The 20,052-nt window shown below is 40.2% G+C and overlaps 3 protein-coding genes and 1 long non-coding RNA gene across 4 annotated transcripts; all 4 read left to right on the top strand.

Moving 5' to 3' along the window:
* The first annotated feature begins 4,784 nt into the window (after window positions 1-4,784).
* LOC129603064 (mucin-5AC-like) lies at window positions 4,785-5,899 on the top strand. The gene is made up of 2 exons (XM_055502699.1): window positions 4,785-5,136; window positions 5,568-5,899. Exons 1-2 carry the CDS (start codon window positions 4,875-4,877, stop codon window positions 5,897-5,899), a joined length of 594 nt encoding a protein of 197 aa, XP_055358674.1. The 5' UTR covers window positions 4,785-4,874.
* Window positions 5,900-6,009: 110 nt separating this feature from the next.
* Window positions 6,010-7,273, top strand: LOC129603780 (mucin-5AC-like). The gene is made up of 2 exons (XM_055506771.1): window positions 6,010-6,362; window positions 6,794-7,273. Exons 1-2 carry the CDS (start codon window positions 6,098-6,100, stop codon window positions 7,123-7,125), a joined length of 597 nt encoding a protein of 198 aa, XP_055362746.1. The 5' UTR covers window positions 6,010-6,097; the 3' UTR covers window positions 7,126-7,273.
* Window positions 7,274-8,653: 1,380 nt separating this feature from the next.
* Window positions 8,654-10,577, top strand: LOC121202595 (uncharacterized). Its single transcript, XR_005898350.2, has 3 exons — window positions 8,654-8,818; window positions 9,250-10,041; window positions 10,471-10,577. It is a non-coding gene; the product is annotated as an uncharacterized LOC121202595 (long non-coding RNA).
* Window positions 10,578-14,578: 4,001 nt separating this feature from the next.
* Window positions 14,579-15,692, top strand: LOC129603063 (mucin-5AC-like). The gene is made up of 2 exons (XM_055502692.1): window positions 14,579-14,931; window positions 15,361-15,692. The coding sequence occupies exons 1-2, from the start codon at window positions 14,667-14,669 to the stop codon at window positions 15,690-15,692; spliced, it is 597 nt and encodes a 198-aa protein (XP_055358667.1). The 5' UTR covers window positions 14,579-14,666.
* Window positions 15,693-20,052: the final 4,360 nt, after the last annotated feature.

Below are 20,052 nucleotides of genomic sequence, written 5' to 3'. Positions count from 1 at the left end.
TTTACTTGATGACGCCCACAGGGTGAGAAAGCTCTGCATTCTATGCTTGACATTGTTCCCTGGCTTGTGCCCAACTACTGTCAGCTGTCAAAGGGCAAATCAAAATAGAGAGAAATGACTCAAATCTATAGGTGTGCCTGATGACAATGGCCAGCTCTGTATATGTACATATAATAAATGTATAAAATTTGTTTTACAAAAATCTAACTACCAATGTAAGTAAGTTCCACAGTTGGAAATGTATATGCTGATATTTTTAACTAATATATCAGTACCAGTCACTGTTCTGTCTCATTGTTTTTGTAGTTGTTCTGCTTTGGCTAAAAAACCCCCACAAACCTTTGTGCTTGATATTTATGCAAATTTTGGAGGGTAATTTTTGAATGCAATTTAATTGTTCAATTGTTTTTTTTTTATCCAAGTACAGATGCACAATTATGTGTCTCTGAACCAATGAGATCTGAATAGTTTTATTTAGTGTTTTAGAACAGCAGTCAAGTATGTCTTGGAATGCACCCAATAAAGTCATTGGATCTGCATTTGACTGGGCGGTGTCTTTTCTGACTGACTCATTGATTATCAGGTCACGTGATTTTACCTGCAGCTAAATATATTCAGAATATGCACACTGACACTGCATTAGATGTGCAGTGAGCTGGAGCACAAAAGGATGTTCTTAAGCACTACAGACCTGAAGAACTTTTTAATACATATTTTCTAGGGTGAGTGTGTTTTGTTTATATTAATTAGCTATGTGCTGTACTGTGATTTCCACAACCATTTATGTATTATCTAGATACATTTTTTAAAAATCTTAATCTACCTGTTACATGTAATGTTATTTTTTCTCCTCTCTTAGTTTAGGTTACATATGATTAGAATAAGAAAATCACAATAATGCACTAGAGCAACAGACCTTATTTCTGGAATTAAACCTAAATACCCATTGTCATCTATGTCTGTATGACTATAATGCTGTAATGTACTGTATTTCCATTACTTTGTTGACATGTCTTTTCCAAAAAGTGTAAGACACCTGACTTCCATCCTACCATCATCCTACTTTTAGCCATAAGCAGTACACAAACTCTAGCAGAAAAAATACTAATGTGATATAAAACTAAATCTGAACTCACACTCATATGCAGTGGAAGACCGCAGTATGTTTTTTTTGTTATCTGATGAACATTTTCCAATTCATTGTATTGAATTAAGTAGTTAATTAATTGAGATATTTAAATATGAGCATACATGTTTTAACATTATTATTATTAAATCATTAAAACAGGGTAGTAGGTAGAGGAGTCAGCCCATCACTTGTAACTGGGAATGATATCTAGTATGCCATAATAAAGTAAATTAGGACATTGCTTCTTATAAAACAGCTTCAGATCTGCCTCATTCAAAGAATGTTTGGTATGAAGAGCTCTCAAGGTCCAAAAGCAGATTTTGTGTCACATTTTACATAAGTGTGATACTTGAATACACTTGGTGTTTCATTTTCTCTCTGGTCTGTTCGAGTTTAGGGGTCCAGGTCCTGGGGCAGCCCCAGCTCCTTCCTTTCTTGAACAAAAAGTGACCTCACAAGCTTCAGTTTGAATGAAAGGTGAAAGCACAAATAATACAATATATATTGTGACAATATATCACGATATTGTTCAAAATCTAAATCATTAATTACATACAAGCAAGTATTGACTACAAATGGATGTTTGAATTTTACATATTGTACATGTGAAAAACTAACTGTATTATGAAATCTTATATGTTTATTAAAACAGAATGGCTCCTGGATCTGTCTTCTCAATTGTGCTGATGGTTTTTGGTAAGTTTCTCAAAAAAATATTTTAACCTGCAGTCCTGTGAAAAAGCAATATTGCAATAATAACTTTTGCTTTTCATTTTTTTGTTTAACAAAAAGTGGCCAATGAGCTTGTTGCTATAGGTCTTACCCAAAGCACAATATCAGGCAATTCAACAACAGATGGGCCAACAACAGGAGATTCAAGTACAACTGGTGTGTCAACAACAACTGCAGCACTGACAACAGATACTGGAGCATCAACTACAACAGGAAAATCCACATTTGTTCTTGTCATAGCAGTTTTGGATGAACCTTTTGTACAAGAACTCAATGACACCACAAGCAAACAATTTAAGACCCTTGAAATACAAGTTGTAGACATTGTAAGTACTCTAAGTCTCTGAAGAAAATTTATATCATGTATAAAATTTATAATGTGTTTTAAATCACATTTTGAGAAAACACAAGATTAATGTGATTGAATCTGCTCTTGTGTCTTAGTGGGATTTCATCTACAAATCACAATATGGTGACATTTTCATCCTTGCTAATGTCACACAATTTAGGTAATGTTTGCATGTTTTTATTTTAACTGATAATTTGGCTTCTCTCCCAAGGTTGTAAAAGTCCAAATTGCACCTGTAGGAAAAATATTGGGTGCAGACAAAAAAATGTAATATATAGAAATCAAATAATACTGAAGTAATAATCATGAATTCATTACTGTAAATATGATGTCATTGAAAATATGTACTGTTTTGTGCAGCCCATATATCAAATCGCAAACAGCTCTTGCTGAAGTATATGTTGTGCTTGAGTTCAATGACCATGCTGCACCTGGAGAAACCCCACAGGCTAGTGATGTGGCTAAAACATTAGGAAATGCTGTGTCCAATCCCAACAACACCTTCAACCTCACTGTTGATTCCAATACCATCCAAGCAGTGGGTAAGTGAACAGTTGCCTTTAATGTTAAACCCAGCAGAGACTAAAAACACAGGAAAACATCGTGAGTGTATTTCTGTACTTTTCATACCAGAAGTTGATCTTTTTGTGTAATGCTCTCATAATAATAAAAAGCTGGAGAACTCAACAACAATGGTTTATTAGCATATCACTATCAACGGTGGACTGTGAAATACCTGCTGTAACTGCTTAATATTGATTCCTTTCCAGGTAACATGTTAATTGGTAAACAAAGGCAATCCATAAAAACCAAAATGCCAAGAATGAGCAAGAATCTAAGCAACTGTACATGAATGCTACTGACTATTATTATTTTATTCTTTTTCTCAATCTACATGGTGTCATACTTGTGCTTTTGCAGTATTGAATGAAACAAGTCCAACAGCTGTGGTCCCCAACCTGACAACTACGGAAGCCACTCAACAATCAACCATCAGTGCTATACCTGCTCCAACAACAGAGACTACAGCAGCTACTTCGACCGCTTCAGGAACCACAACATTTGTTCTTGTCTCAGCTGTCTTGAATACACCATATGAACCACAACTCAATGACAGCAGCAGTGTTGAGTTCAAGACTCTTGAAACAGAAGTTGTACAAATTGTGAGTACCATGTCAAAATGGTTACGTGGCTTCATAAATGCCCAAGTGGATGAATTCAACGTGACAATCTTGATTATTGTATTTAGATAATGAAACATTTGTAATATGTTTGCACTTTTCTATCTGCTTTCCTCCCTCAGTGGGCCATCGTCTACAGTGCCAGATATTATTATCTTTTTGTCCGTGTCTATGTCGTAGAATTCAGGTAAGGTTTTAACTTATTTTTCGCTTTATTGTAGGTGCTGTTCTCCAGTATCATGAGTGTTGTATTCCAAAGAACCCCATTTCATGGAGCAATTGCACACATCATTAATGACTGTCAATATGATGTCCTTGAAATGTTCTGCTGTTTTTTGCAGACAATATGTTACAACAACAACAACAGAGACTCTTACTGAAGTAGAGGTGGTGGTTGAGTTCAATGACCATGCTACACCTGGAGAAACCCCACAGGCTAGTGATGTGGCAAAAACATTAGCAAATGCTGTGTCCAATCTCAACAACACCTTCAATCTCACTGTTGATTCCACTACCATCCAAGTAGTTGGTAAGTAAGCTGTTGCCCTAAATCCTAAACCATGGGTAAATACTTTTTCTGTTCTCAGCGCCATCGAAAAAGATGGATGGCTCAAGAAAGAGCATGCAGAAGCAGAATAATCAAAAAGGCCAAAATGAGAAAGACTTCATGCCAGCGTTGTCCAATTCTCGTGTTTGACAGCTACTGACTTTCTGGTTTTCTAACTCTCTTTGCTGATTACCTTGATCAGATGGGTTAGTTAGTTGCTGCTTTACTGAACAAACCTGGTCTAGGTATTCAGTATCAGCTGGGAAAGGGAGAGTTGTGAAACCAGCAGGACAGTAGCTCTCGAGGACCAGGATTGGGCAACCCTCCTTTAAGCAACTGCACACGAATGGTACTGACTAGTACATTTCAATGTTTCTGTCAATCTACATGCTGTCATACTTGTGCTTTTGCAGTATTGAATGAAACAAATCCAACAGCTGTGGTCCCCAACCTGACTACTACGGAAGCCACTCAACAAACACCCATCAGTGCTACACCAGCTCCAACAACAGAGACTACAGTGGCTACTTCGACCGCTTCAGGAACCACAACATTTGTTCTTGTCTCAGCTGTCTTGAATACACCATATGAACCACAACTCAATGACAGCGGCAGTGTTGAGTTCAAGACTCTTGAAACAGAAGTTGTACAAATTGTGAGTACCATGTCAAAATGGTTACGTGGCTTCATAAATGCCCAAGTGGATGAATTCAACGTGACATTCTTGACTATTGTATTTAGATAATGAAACATTTGTAATATGTTTGCACTTTTCTATCTGCTTTCCTCCCTCAGTGGGACATCGTCTACAGTGCCAGATATTATTATCTTTTTGTCCGTGCCTATGTCGTAGAATTCAGGTAAGATTTTAACTTGCTTTATTGTAGGTGCTGTTCTCCAGTATCATGAGTGTTGTATTCCAAAGAACCCCATTTCATGGAGCAATTGCACACATCATTAATGACTGTCAATATGATGTCCTTGAAATGTTCTGCTGTTTTTTGCAGACAATATGTCACAACAACAACAACAACAGAGACTCTTACTGAAGTAGAGGTGGTGGTTGAGTTCAATGACCATGCTGCACCTGGAGAAACCCCACAGGCTAGTGATGTGGCAAAAACATTAGCAAATGCTGTGTCCAATCTCAACAACACCTTCAATCTCACTGTTGATTCCACTACCATCCAAGCAGTTGGTAAGTAAGCTGTTGCCCTAAATCCTAAACCATGGGTAAATACTTTTTCTGTTCTCAGCGCCATCGAAAAAGATGGATGGCTCAAGAAAGAGCATGCAGAAGCAGAATAATCAAAAAGGCCAAAATGAGAAAGACTTCATGCCAGCGTTGTCCAATTCTCGTGTTCGACAGCTACTGACTTTCTGGTTTTCTAACTCTCTTTGCTGATTACCTTGATCAGATGGGTTAGTTAGTTGCTGCTTTACTGAACAAACCTGGTCTAGGTATTCAGTATCAGCTGGGAAAGGGGGAGTTGTGAAACCAGCAGAACAGTAGCTCTCGAGGACCAGGATTGGGCAACCCTGCTTTAAGCAACTGCACACGAATGCTACTGACTAGTACATTTCATTGTTTCTGTCAATCTACATGCTGTCATACTTGTGCTTTTGCAGTATTGAATGAAACAAATCCAACAGCTGTGGTCCCCAACCTGACTACTACGGAAGCCACTCAACAAACACCCATCAGTGCTACACCAGCTCCAACAACAGAGACTACAGCAGCTACTTCGACTGCTTCAGGAACCACAACATTTGTTCTTGTCTCAGCTGTCTTGAATACACCATATGAACCACAACTCAATGACAGCAGCAGTGTTGAGTTCAAGACTCTTGAAACAGAAGTTGTACAAATTGTGAGTACCATGTCAAAATGGTTACGTGGCTTCATAAATGCCCAAGTGGATGAATTCAACGTGACATTCTTGACTATTGTATTTAGATAATGAAACATTTGTAATACGTTTGCACTTTTCTATCTGCTTTCCTCCCTCAGTGGGACATCGTCTACAGTGCCAGATATTATTATCTTTTTGTCCGTGCCTATGTCGTAGAATTCAGGTAAGATTTTAACTTGCTTTTCGCTTTATTGTAGGTGCTGTTCTCCAGTATCATGAGTGTTGTATTCCAAAGAACCCCATTTCATGGAGCAATTGCACACATCATTAATGACTGTCAATATGATGTCCTTGAAATGTTCTGCTGTTTTTTGCAGACAATATGTCACAACAACAACAACAACAACAAAGACTCTTACTGAAGTAGAAGTGGTGGTTGAGTTCAATGACCATGCTGCACCTGGAGAAACCCCACAGGCTAGTGATGTGGCAAAAACATTAGGAAATGCTGTGTCCAATCTCAACAACACCTTCAATCTCACTGTTGATTCCACTACCATCCAAGCAGTTGGTAAGTAAGCTGTTGCCCTAAATCCTAAACCATGGGTAAATACTTTTTCTGTTCTCAGCGCCATCGAAAAAGATGGATGGCTCAAGAAAGAGCATGCAGAAGCAGAATAGTCAAAAAGGCCAAAATGAGAAAGACTTCATGCCAGCGTTGTCCAATTCTCGTGTTCGACAGCTACTGACTTTCTGTTTTTCTAACTCTCTTTGCTGATTACCTTGATCAGATGGGTTAGTTAGTTGCTGCTTTACTGAACAAACCTGGTCTAGGTATTCAGTATCAGCTGGGAAAGGGAGAGTTGTGAAACCAGCAGGACAGTAGCTCTCGAGGACCAGGATTGGGCAACCCTGCTTTAAGCAACTGCACACGAATGCTACTGACTAGTACATTTCATTGTTTCTGTCAATCTACATGCTGTCATACTTGTGCTTTTGCAGTATTGAATGAAACAAATCCAACAGCTGTGGTCCCCAACCTGACTACTACGGAAGCCACTCAACAAACACCCATCAGTGCTACACCAGCTCCAACAACAGAGACTACAGCAGCTACTTCGACTGCTTCAGGAACCACAACATTTGTTCTTGTCTCAGCTGTCTTGAATACACCATATGAACCACAACTCAATGACAGCAGCAGTGTTGAGTTCAAGACTCTTGAAACAGAAGTTGTACAAATTGTGAGTACCATGTCAAAATGGTTACGTGGCTTCATAAATGCCCAAGTGGATGAATTCAACGTGACAATCTTGATTATTGTATTTAGATAATGAAACATTTGTAATATGTTTGCACTTTTCTATCTGCTTTCCTCCCTCAGTGGGCCATCGTCTACAGTGCCAGATATTATTATCTTTTTGTCCGTGTCTATGTCGTAGAATTCAGGTAAGGTTTTAACTTATTTTTCGCTTTATTGTAGGTGCTGTTCTCCAGTATCATGAGTGTTGTATTCCAAAGAACCCCATTTCATGGAGCAATTGCACACATCATTAATGACTGTCATTATGATGTCCTTGAAATGTTCTGCTGTTTTTTGCAGACAATATGTCACAACAACAACAACAACAAAGACTCTTACTGAAGTAGAAGTGGTGGTTGAGTTCAATGACCATGCTGCACTTGGAGAAACCCCACAGGCTAGTGATGTGGCAAAAACATTAGCAAATGCTGTGTCCAATCTCAACAACACCTTCAATCTCACTGTTGATTCCACTACCATCCAAGCAGTTGGTAAGTAAGCTGTTGCCCTGAATCCTAAACCATGGGTAAATACTTTTTCTGTTCTCAGCGCCATCTAAAAAGATGGTTGGCTCAACAAAGAGCATGCAGAAGCAGAATAATCAAAAAGGCCAAAATGAGCAAGACTTAATGCCAGCGTTGTCCAATCCTCACGTTCGACAGCTACTGTCTTTCTGGTTTTCTAACTATCGGCTGATTACCTTGATCAGATGGGTTAGTCAGTTGCTGCTTTACTGAACAAACCTGGTCTAGGTATTCAGTATCAGCTGGGAAAGGGAGAGTTGTGAAACCAGCAGGACAGTAGCTCTCGAGGACCAGGATTGGGCAACCCTGCTTTAAGCAACTGCACACGAATGCTACTGACTAGTACATTTCATTGTTTCTGTCAATCTACATGCTGTCATACTTGTGCTTTTGCAGTATTGAATGAAACAAATCCAACAGCTGTGGTCCCCAACCTGACTACTACGGAAGCCACTCAACAAACACCCATCAGTGCTACACCAGCTCCAACAACAGAGACTACAGCAGCTACTTCGACTGCTTCAGGAACCACAACATTTGTTCTTGTCTCAGCTGTCTTGAATACACCATATGAACCACAACTCAATGACAGCAGCAGTGTTGAGTTCAAGACTCTTGAAACAGAAGTTGTACAAATTGTGAGTACCATGTAAAAATGGTTACGTGGCTTCATAAATGCCCAAGTGGATGAATTCAACGTGACATTCTTGACTATTGTATTTAGATAATGAAACATTTGTAATATGTTTGCACTTTTCTATCTGCTTTCCTCCCTCAGTGGGACATCGTCTACAGTGCCAGATATTATTATCTTTTTGTCCGTGCCTATGTCGTAGAATTCAGGTAAGATTTTAACTTGCTTTTCGCTTTATTGTAGGTGCTGTTCTCCAGTATCGTGAGTGTTGTATTCCAAAGAACCCCATTTCATGGAGCAATTGCACACATCATTAATGACTGTCAATATGATGTCCTTGAAATGTTCTGCTGTTTTTTGCAGACAATATGTCACAACAACAACAACAACAACAACAACAACAAAGACTCTTACTGAAGTAGAAGTGGTGGTTGAGTTCAATGACCATGCTGCACCTGGAGAAACCCCACAGGCTAGTGATGTGGCAAAAACATTAGGAAATGCTGTGTCCAATCCCAACAACACCTTCAATCTCACTGTTGATTCCACTACCATCCAAGCAGTTGGTAAGTAAGCTGTTGCCCTAAATCCTAAACCATGGGTAAATACTTTTTCTGTTCTCAGCGCCATCGAAAAAGATGGATGGCTCAAGAAAGAGCATGCAGAAGCAGAATAATCAAAAAGGCCAAAATGAGAAAGACTTCATGCCAGCGTTGTCCAATTCTCGTGTTCGACAGCTACTGACTTTCTGGTTTTCTAACTCTCTTTGCTGATTACCTTGATCAGATGGGTTAGTTAGTTGCTGCTTTACTGAACAAACCTGGTCTAGGTATTCAGTATCAGCTGGGAAAGGGGGAGTTGTGAAACCAGCAGGACAGTAGCTCTCGAGGACCAGGATTGGGCAACCCTCCTTTAAGCAACTGCACACGAATGCTACTGACTAGTACATTTCATTGTTTCTGTCAATCTACATGCTGTCATACTTGTGCTTTTGCAGTATTGAATGAAACAAATCCAACAGCTGTGGTCCCCAACCTGACTACTACGGAAGCCACTCAACAAACACCCATCAGTGCTACACCAGCTCCAACAACAGAGACTACAGCAGCTACTTCGACTGCTTCAGGAACCACAACATTTGTTCTTGTCTCAGCTGTCTTGAATACACCATATGAACCACAACTCAATGACAGCAGCAGTGTTGAGTTCAAGACTCTTGAAACAGAAGTTGTACAAATTGTGAGTACCATGTCAAAATGGTTACGTGGCTTCATAAATGCCCAAGTGGATGAATTCAACGTGACAATCTTGATTATTGTATTTAGATAATGAAACATTTGTAATATGTTTGCACTTTTCTATCTGCTTTCCTCCCTCAGTGGGACATCGTCTACAGTGCCAGATATTATTATCTTTTTGTCCGTGCCTATGTCGTAGAATTCAGGTAAGGTTTTAACTTATTTTTCGCTTTATTGTAGGTGCTGTTCTCCAGTATCATGAGTGTTGTATTCCAAAGAACCCCATTTCATGGAGCAATTGCACACATCATTAATGACTGTCAATATGATGTCCTTGAAATGTTCTGCTGTTTTTTGCAGACAATATGTCACAACAACAACAACAACAAAGACTCTTACTGAAGTAGAAGTGGTGGTTGAGTTCAATGACCATGCTGCACCTGGAGAAACCCCACAGGCTAGTGATGTGGCAAAAACATTAGGAAATGCTGTGTCCAATCCCAACAACACCTTCAATCTCACTGTTGATTCCACTACCATCCAAGCAGTTGGTAAGTAAGCTGTTGCCCTGAATCCTAAACCATGGGTAAATACTTTTTCTGTTCTCAGCGCCATCTAAAAAGATGGTTGGCTCAACAAAGAGCATGCAGAAGCAGAATAATCAAAAAGGCCAAAATGAGCAAGACTTAATGCCAGCGTTGTCCAATCCTCACGTTCGACAGCTACTGTCTTTCTGGTTTTCTAACTATCGGCTGATTACCTTGATCAGATGGGTTAGTCAGTTGCTGCTTTACTGAACAAACCTGGTCTAGGTATTCAGTATCAGCTGGGAAAGGGAGAGTTGTGAAACCAGCAGGACAGTAGCTCTCGAGGACCAGGATTGGGCAACCCTGCTTTAAGCAACTGCACACGAATGCTACTGACTAGTACATTTCATTGTTTCTGTCAATCTACATGCTGTCATACTTGTGCTTTTGCAGTATTGAATGAAACAAATCCAACAGCTGTGGTCCCCAACCTGACTACTACGGAAGCCACTCAACAAACACCCATCAGTGCTACACCAGCTCCAACAACAGAGACTGCAGCAGCTACTTCGACTGCTTCAGGAACCACAACATTTGTTCTTGTCTCAGCTGTCTTGAATACACCATATGAACCACAACTCAATGACAGCAGCACTGTTGAGTTCAAGACTCTTGAAACAGAAGTTGTACAAATTGTGAGTACCATGTCAAAATGGTTACGTGGCTTCATAAATGCCCAAGTGGATGAATTCAACGTGACATTCTTGACTATTGTATTTAGATAATGAAACATTTGTAATATGTTTGCACTTTTCTATCTGCTTTCCTCCCTCAGTGGGACATCGTCTACAGTGCCAGATATTATTATCTTTTTGTCCGTGCCTATGTCGTAGAATTCAGGTAAGATTTTAACTTGCTTTTCGCTTTATTGTAGGTGCTATTCTCCAGTATCATGAGTGTTGTATTCCAAAGAACCCCATTTCATGGAGCAATTGCACACATCATTAATGACTGTCAATATGATGTCCTTGAAATGTTCTGCTGTTTTTTGCAGACAATATGTCACAACAACAACAACAACAACAAAGACTCTTACTGAAGTAGAAGTGGTGGTTGAGTTCAATGACCATGCTGCACCTGGAGAAACCCCACAGGCTAGTGATGTGGCAAAAACATTAGGAAATGCTGTGTCCAATCCCAACAACACCTTCAATCTCACTGTTGATTCCACTACCATCCAAGCAGTTGGTAAGTAAGCTGTTGCCCTAAATCCTAAACCATGGGATGAATACTTTTTCTGTTCTCAGCGCCATCTAAAAAGATGGTTGGCTCAACAAAGAGCATGCAGAAGCAGAATAATCAAAAAGGCCAAAATGAGCAAGACTTCATGCCAGCGTTGTCCAATCCTCACGTTCGACAGCTACTGTCTTTCTGGTTTTCTAACTATCTGCTGATTACCTTGATCAGATGGGTTAGTCAGTTGCTGCTTTACTGAACAAACCTGGTCTAGGTATTCAGTATCAGCTGGGAAAGGGAGAGTTGTGAAACCAGCAGGACAGTAGCTCTCGAGGACCAGGATTGGGCAACCCTGCTTTAAGCAACTGCACACGAATGCTACTGACTAGTACATTTCATTGTTTCTGTCAATCTACATGCTGTCATACTTGTGCTTTTGCAGTATTGAATGAAACAAATCCAACAGCTGTGGTCCCCAACCTGACTACTACGGAAGCCACTCAACAAACACCCATCAGTGCTACACCAGCTCCAACAACAGAGACTACAGCAGCTACTTCGACTGCTTCAGGAACCACAACATTTGTTCTTGTCTCAGCTGTCTTGAATACACCATATGAACCACAACTCAATGACAGCAGCAGTGTTGAGTTCAAGACTCTTGAAACAGAAGTTGTACAAATTGTGAGTACCATGTCAAAATGGTTACGTGGCTTCATAAATGCCCAAGTGGATGAATTCAACGTGACAATCTTGATTATTGTATTTAGATAATGAAACATTTGTAATATGTTTGCACTTTTCTATCTGCTTTCCTCCCTCAGTGGGACATCGTCTACAGTGCCAGATATTATTATCTTTTTGTCCGTGCCTATGTCGTAGAATTCAGGTAAGGTTTTAACTTATTTTTCGCTTTATTGTAGGTGCTGTTCTCCAGTATCATGAGTGTTGTATTCCAAAGAACCCCATTTCATGGAGCAATTGCACACATCATTAATGACTGTCAATATGATGTCCTTGAAATGTTCTGCTGTTTTTTGCAGACAATATGTCACAACAACAACAACAACAAAGACTCTTACTGAAGTAGAAGTGGTGGTTGAGTTCAATGACCATGCTGCACTGGAGAAACCCCACAGGCTAGTGATGTGGCAAAAACATTAGGAAATGCTGTGTCCAATCCCAACAACACCTTCAATCTCACTGTTGATTCCACTACCATCCAAGCAGTTGGTAAGTAAGCTGTTGCCCTGAATCCTAAACCATGGGTAAATACTTTTTCTGTTCTCAGCGCCATCTAAAAAGATGGTTGGCTCAACAAAGAGCATGCAGAAGCAGAATAATCAAAAAGGCCAAAATGAGCAAGACTTAATGCCAGCGTTGTCCAATCCTCACGTTCGACAGCTACTGTCTTTCTGGTTTTCTAACTATCGGCTGATTACCTTGATCAGATGGGTTAGTCAGTTGCTGCTTTACTGAACAAACCTGGTCTAGGTATTCAGTATCAGCTGGGAAAGGGAGAGTTGTGAAACCAGCAGGACAGTAGCTCTTGAGGACCAGGATTGGGCAACCCTGCTTTAAGCAACTGCACACGAATGCTACTGACTAGTACATTTCATTGTTTCCGTCAATCTACATGCTGTCATACTTGTGCTTTTGCAGTATTGAATGAAACAAATCCAACAGCTGTGGTCCCCAACCTGACTACTACGGAAGCCACTCAACAAACACCCATCAGTGCTACACCAGCTCCAACAACAGAGACTACAGCAGCTACTTCGACTGCTTCAGGAACCACAACATTTGTTCTTGTCTCAGCTGTCTTGAATACACCATATGAACCACAACTCAATGACAGCAGCAGTGTTGAGTTTAAGACTCTTGAAACAGAAGTTGTACAAATTGTGAGTACCATGTCAAAATGGTTACGTGGCTTCATAAATGCCCAAGTGGATGAATTCAACGTGACATTCTTGACTATTGTATTTAGATAATGAAACATTTGTAATATGTTTGCACTTTTCTATCTGCTTTCCTCCCTCAGTGGGACATCGTCTACAGTGCCAGATATTATTATCTTTTTGTCCGTGCCTATGTCGTAGAATTCAGGTAAGAATTTAACTTGCTTTTCGCTTTATTGTAGGTGCTATTCTCCAGTATCATGAGTGTTGTATTCCAAAGAACCCCATTTCATGGAGCAATTGCACACATCATTAATGACTGTCAATATGATGTCCTTGAAATGTTCTGCTGTTTTTTGCAGACAATATGTCACAACAACAACAACAACAAAGACTCTTACTGAAGTAGAGGTGGTGGTTGAGTTCAATGACCATGCTGCACCTGGAGAAACCCCACAGGCTAGTGATGTGGCAAAAACATTAGCAAATGCTGTGTCCAATCCCAACAACACCTTTAATCTCACTGTTGATTCCACTACCGTCCAAGCAGTTGGTAAGTAAGCTGTTGCCCTAAATCCTAAACCATGGGTAAATACTTTTTCTGTTCTCAGCGCCATCTAAAAAGATGGTTGGCTCAAGAAAGAGCATGCAGAAGCAGAATAATCAAAAAGGCCAAAATGAGCAAGACTTCATGCCAGCGTTGTCCAATCCTCACGTTCGACAGCTACTGTCTTTCTGGTTTTCTAACTATCTGCTGATTACCTTGATCAGATGGGTTAGTCAGTTGCTGCTTTACTGAACAAACCTGGTCTAGGTATTCAGTATCAGCTGGGAAAGGGAGAGTTGTGAAACCAGCAGGACAGTAGCTCTCGAGGACCAGGATTGGGCAACCCTGCTTTAAGCAACTGCACACGAATGCTACTGACTAGTACATTTCATTGTTTCTGTCAATCTACATGCTGTCATACTTGTGCTTTTGCAGTATTGAATGAAACAAATCCAACAGCTGTGGTCCCCAACCTGACCACTACGGAAGCCACTCAACAAACACCCATCAGTGCTACACCTGCTCCAACAACAGAGACTACAGCGGCTACTTCGACCGCTTCAGGAACCACAACATTTGTTCTTGTCTCAGCTGTCTTGAATACACCATATGAACCACAACTCAATGACAGCAGCAGTGTTGAGTTCAAGACTCTTGAAACAGAAGTTGTACAAATTGTGAGTACCATGTCAAAATGGTTACGTGGCTTCATAAATGCCCAAGTGGATGAATTCAACGTGACAATCTTGATTATTGTATTTAGATAATGAAACATTTGTAATATGTTTGCACTTTTCTATCTGCTTTCCTCCCTCAGTGGGACATCGTCTACAGTGCCAGATATTATTATCTTTTTGTCCGTGCCTATGTCGTAGAATTCAGGTAAGATTTTAACTTGCTTTTCGCTTTATTGTAGGTGCTGTTCTCCAGTATCATGAGTGTTGTATTCCAAAGAACCCCATTTCATGGAGCAATTGCACACATCATTAATGACTGTCAATATGATGTCCTTGAAATGTTCTGCTGTTTTTTGCAGACAATATGTCACAACAACAACAACAACAACAAAGACTCTTACTGAAGTAGAAGTGGTGGTTGAGTTCAATGACCATGCTGCACCTGGAGAAACCCCACAGGCTAGTGATGTGGCAAAAACATTAGGAAATGCTGTGTCCAATCCCAACAACACCTTCAATCTCACTGTTGATTCCACTACCATCCAAGCAGTTGGTAAGTAAGCTGTTGCCCTAAATCCTAAACCATGGGTAAATACTTTTTCTGTTCTCAGCGCCATCTAAAAAGATGGTTGGCTCAACAAAGAGCATGCAGAAGCAGAATAATCAAAAAGGCCAAAATGAGCAAGACTTAATGCCAGCGTTGTCCAATCCTCACGTTCGACAGCTACTGTCTTTCTGGTTTTCTAACTATCGGCTGATTACCTTGATCAGATGGGTTAGTCAGTTGCTGCTTTACTGAACAAACCTGGTCTAGGTATTCAGTATCAGCTGGGAAAGGGAGAGTTGTGAAACCAGCAGGACAGTAGCTCTCGAGGACCAGGATTGGGCAACCCTGCTTTAAGCAACTGCACACGAATGCTACTGACTAGTACATTTCATTGTTTCTGTCAATCTACATGCTGTCATACTTGTGCTTTTGCAGTATTGAATGAAACAAATCCAACAGCTGTGGTCCCCAACCTGACTACTACGGAAGCCACTCAACAAACACCCATCAGTGCTACACCAGCTCCAACAACAGAGACTACAGCAGCTACTTCGACTGCTTCAGGAACCACAACATTTGTTCTTGTCTCAGCTGTCTTGAATACACCATATGAACCACAACTCAATGACAGCAGCAGTGTTGAGTTCAAGACTCTTGAAACAGAAGTTGTACAAATTGTGAGTACCATGTCAAAATGGTTACGTGGCTTCATAAATGCCCAAGTGGATGAATTCAACGTGACATTCTTGACTATTGTATTTAGATAATAAAACATTTGTAATATGTTTGCACTTTTCTATCTGCTTTCCTCCCTCAGTGGGACATCGTCTACAGTGCCAGATATTATTATCTTTTTGTCCGTGCCTATGTCGTAGAATTCAGGTAAGATTTTAACTTGCTTTATTGTAGGTGCTATTCTCCAGTATCATGAGTGTTGTATTCCAAAGAACCCCATTTCATGGAGCAATTGCACACATCATTAATGACTGTCAATATGATGTCCTTGAAATGTTCTGCTGTTTTTTGCAGACAATATGTCACAACAACAACAACAACAGAGATTCTTACTGAAGTAGAGGTGGTGGTTGAGTTCAATGACCATGCTGCACCTGGAGAAACCCCACAGGCTAGTGATGTGGTAAAAACATTAGCAAATGCTGTGTCCAATCTCAACAACACCTTCAATCTCACTGTTGATTCCACTACCATCCAAGCAGTTGGTAAGTAAGCTGTTGCCCTAAATCCTAAACCATGGGTAAATACTTTTTCTGTTCTCAGCGCCATCGAAAAAGATGGATGGCTCAAGAAAGAGCATGCAGAAGCAGAATAATCAAAAAGGCCAAAATGAGAAAGACTTCATGCCAGCGTTGTCCAATTCTCGTGTTCGACAGCTACTGACTTTCTGTTTTTCTAACTCTCTTTGCTGATTACCTTGATCAGATGGGTTAGTTAGTTGCTGCTTTACTGAACAAACCTGGTCTAGGTATTTAGTATCAGCTGGGAAAGGGAGAGTTGTGAAACCAGCAGGACAGTAGCTCTCGAGGACCAGGATTGGGCAACCCTGCTTTAAGCAACTGCACACGAATGCTACTGACTAGTACATTTCATTGTTTCTGTCAATCTACATGCTGTCATACTTGTGCTTTTGCAGTATTGAATGAAACAAATCCAACAGCTGTGGTCCCCAACCTGACTACTACGGAAGCCACTCAACAAACATCCATCAGTGCTACACCAGCTCCAACAACAGAGACTACAGCAGCTACTTCGACCACTTCAGGAAACACAACGTTTGTTCTTGTCTCAGCTGTCTTGAATACACCATATGAACCACAACTCAATGATAGCAACAGTGTTGAGTTCAAGACTCTTGAAACAGAAGTTGTACAAATTGTGAGTACCATGTCAAAATGGTTACGTGGCTTCATAATTGCCCAAGTGGATGAATTCAACTTGACAATCTTGACTATTGTATTTAGATAATGAAACATTTGTAATATGTTTGCACTTTTCTATCTGCTTTCCTCCCTCAGTGGGACATTGTCTACAGTGCAAGATATTATTATCTTTTCGTCCGTGCCTATGTCATAGAATTCAGGTAAGATTTCAATGTGCTGTTCACTTTATTGTAGGTGCTATTCTCCAGTATCATGAGTGTTGTATTCCAAAGAACCCCATTTCATGGCACAATTGCACACATCATTCATGACTGTCATTATGATGTCCTTGAAATGCTCTGTTGTTTTTTGCAGACAATATGTCACAACAACAACAACAGAGACTCTTACTGAAGTAGAAGTGGTGGTTGAGTTCAATGACCATGCTGCACCTGGAGAAACCCCACAGGCTAGTGATGTGGCAAAAACATTAGCAAATGCTGTGTCCAATCCCAACAACAACTTCAACCTCACTGTTGATCCCACTACCATCCAAGCAGTGGGTAAGTGAACAGTTGCCTTTAATGTTAAACCAAGAGCCCTAACAAACAGGAAATCACTCAGACACTTTGTTTTGAGTGTTTTTCTTTGTTTGCCATTGTTGTTGAGTCTCCAGCTCATGTGTCGTTATGAGGGTTTACTGTATGTGGTACAGATTATGTGGTATGGTTTCAATGCGTAGAACTATCAAACGGTTGACTGTGAAGATTCTGCTATCAATGCCAGTCCAATAACAAATTTAATAATAATTCTTTTCTTTGCGCCTTCTGAAAGGATGGATGGGTCAACAAAGACCACGTAAAAGCATGAGCAGGACTTTAAGCACATGTACATAGAAATCTACTGACTACTACACTTTATTTCTCCCAATCTACATGGTGTCATCCTTGTGCTTTTGCAGTATTGAACGAGACAACAAGTCCAACAACTGTAGTCCCCAACTTGAGTACTACAGAGGCCACTCAACAAACAACCATCAGTGCTACACCAGCTCCAACAACAGAGACTACAGCAGCTACTTCGACCGCTTCAGGAAACACAACGTTTGTTCTTGTCTCAGCTGTCTTGAATACACCATATGAACCACAACTCAATGATAGCAACAGTGTTGAGTTCAAGACTCTTGAAACAGAAGTTGTACAAATTGTGAGTACCATGTCAAAATGGTTACGTGGCTTCATAATTGCCCAAGTGGATGAATTCAACTTGACAATCTTGACTATTGTATTTAGATAATGAAACATTTGTAATATGTTTGCACTTTTCTATCTGCTTTCCTCCCTCAGTGGGACATCGTCTACAGTGCAAGATATTATTATCTTTTCGTCCGTGCCTATGTCATAGAATTCAGGTAAGATTTCAATGTGCTGTTCACTTTATTGTAGGTGATATTCTCCAGTATCATGAGTGTTGTATTCCAAAGAACCCCATTTCATGGCACAATTGCACACATCATTCATGACTGTCATTATGAAGTCCTTGAAATGCTCTGTTGTTTTTTGCAGACAATATGTCACAACAACAACAACAACAGAGACTCTTACTGAAGTAGAAGTGGTGGTTGAGTTCAATGACCATGCTGCACCTGGAGAAACCCCACAGGCTAGTGATGTGGCAAAAACATTAGCAAATGCTGTGTCCAATCCCAACAACAACTTCAACCTCACTGTTGATCCCACTACCATCCAAGCAGTGGGTAAGTGAACAGTTGCCTTTAATGTTAAACCAAGAGCCCTAACAAACAGGAAATCACTCAGACACTTTGTTTTGAGTGTTTTTCTTTGTTTGCCATTGTTGTTGAGTCTCCAGCTCATGTGTCGTTATGAGGGATTACTGTATGTGGTACAGATTATGTGGTATGGTTTCAATGCGTAGAACTATCAAAGGTTGACTGTGAAGATTCTGCTATCAATGCCAGTCCAATAACAAATTTAATAATAATTCTTTTCTTTGCGCCTTCTGAAAGGATGGATGGGTCAACAAAGACCACGTAAAAGCATGAGCAGGACTTTAAGCACATGTACATAGAAATCTACTGACTACTACACTTTATTTCTCCCAATCTACATGGTGTCATCCTTGTGCTTTTGCAGTATTGAACGAGACAACAAGTCCAACAACTGTAGTCCCCAACTTGAGTACTACAGAGGCCACTCAACAAACAACCATCAGTGCTACACCAGCTCCAACAACAGAGACTACAGCAGCTACTTCGACCGCTTCAGGAAACACAACGTTTGTTCTTGTCTCAGCTGTCTTGAATACACCATATGAACCACAACTCAATGATAGCAACAGTGTTGAGTTCAAGACTCTTGAAACAGAAGTTGTACAAATTGTGAGTACCATGTCAAAATGGTTACGTGGCTTCATAATTGCCCAAGTGGATGAATTCAACTTGACAATCTTGACTATTGTATTTAGATAATGAAACATTTGTAATATGTTTGCACTTTTCTATCTGCTTTCCTCCCTCAGTGGGACATCGTCTACAGTGCAAGATATTATTATCTTTTCGTCCGTGCCTATGTCATAGAATTCAGGTAAGATTTCAATGTGCTGTTCACTTTATTGTAGGTGCTATTCTCCAGTATCATGAGTGTTGTATTCCAAAGAACCCCATTTCATGGAGCAATTGCACACATCATTCATGACTGTCATTATGATGTCCTTGAAATGCTCTGTTGTTTTTTGCAGACAATATGTCACAACAACAACAACAACAGAGACTCTTACTGAAGTAGAAGTGGTGGTTGAGTTCAATGACCATGCTGCACCTGGAGAAACCCCACAGGCTAGTGATGTGGCAAAAACATTAGCAAATGCTGTGTCCAATCCCAACAACAACTTCAACCTCACTGTTGATCCCACTACCATCCAAGCAGTGGGTAAGTGAACAGTTGCCTTTAATGTTAAACCAAGAGCCCTAACAAACAGGAAATCACTCAGACACTTTGTTTTGAGTGTTTTTCTTTGTTTGCCATTGTTGTTGAGTCTCCAGCTCATGTGTCGTTATGAGGGATTACTGTATGTGGTACAGATTATGTGGTATGGTTTCAATGCGTAGAACTATCAAAGGTTGACTGTGAAGATTCTGCTATCAATGCCAGTCCAATAACAAATTTAATAATAATTCTTTTCTTTGCGCCTTCTGAAAGGATGGATGGGTCAACAAAGACCACGTAAAAGC

The sequence above is a fragment of the Betta splendens genome, chromosome 2 (genome assembly GCF_900634795.4).
Source record: "Betta splendens chromosome 2, fBetSpl5.4, whole genome shotgun sequence".
Lineage (NCBI taxonomy): Eukaryota > Metazoa > Chordata > Actinopteri > Anabantiformes > Osphronemidae > Betta > Betta splendens.
This window is presented reverse-complemented; position numbering and strand designations above follow the sequence as displayed.

Bases quoted from the DNA above. Each gene is read 5' to 3' on its own strand.
- LOC129603064 (XM_055502699.1), top strand. From the start codon at position 4,875: ATGGAGCAATTGCACACATCATTAATGACTGTCAATATGATGTCCTTG. The intron at 5,137-5,567 runs GTAAGTAAGCTG...GTGCTTTTGCAG, and splicing joins CACTACCATCCAAGCAGTTG to TATTGAATGAAACAAATCCA.
- LOC129603780 (XM_055506771.1), top strand. From the start codon at position 6,098: ATGGAGCAATTGCACACATCATTAATGACTGTCAATATGATGTCCTTG. The intron at 6,363-6,793 runs GTAAGTAAGCTG...GTGCTTTTGCAG, and splicing joins CACTACCATCCAAGCAGTTG to TATTGAATGAAACAAATCCA.
- LOC129603063 (XM_055502692.1), top strand. From the start codon at position 14,667: ATGGAGCAATTGCACACATCATTAATGACTGTCAATATGATGTCCTTG. The intron at 14,932-15,360 runs GTAAGTAAGCTG...GTGCTTTTGCAG, and splicing joins CACTACCATCCAAGCAGTTG to TATTGAATGAAACAAATCCA.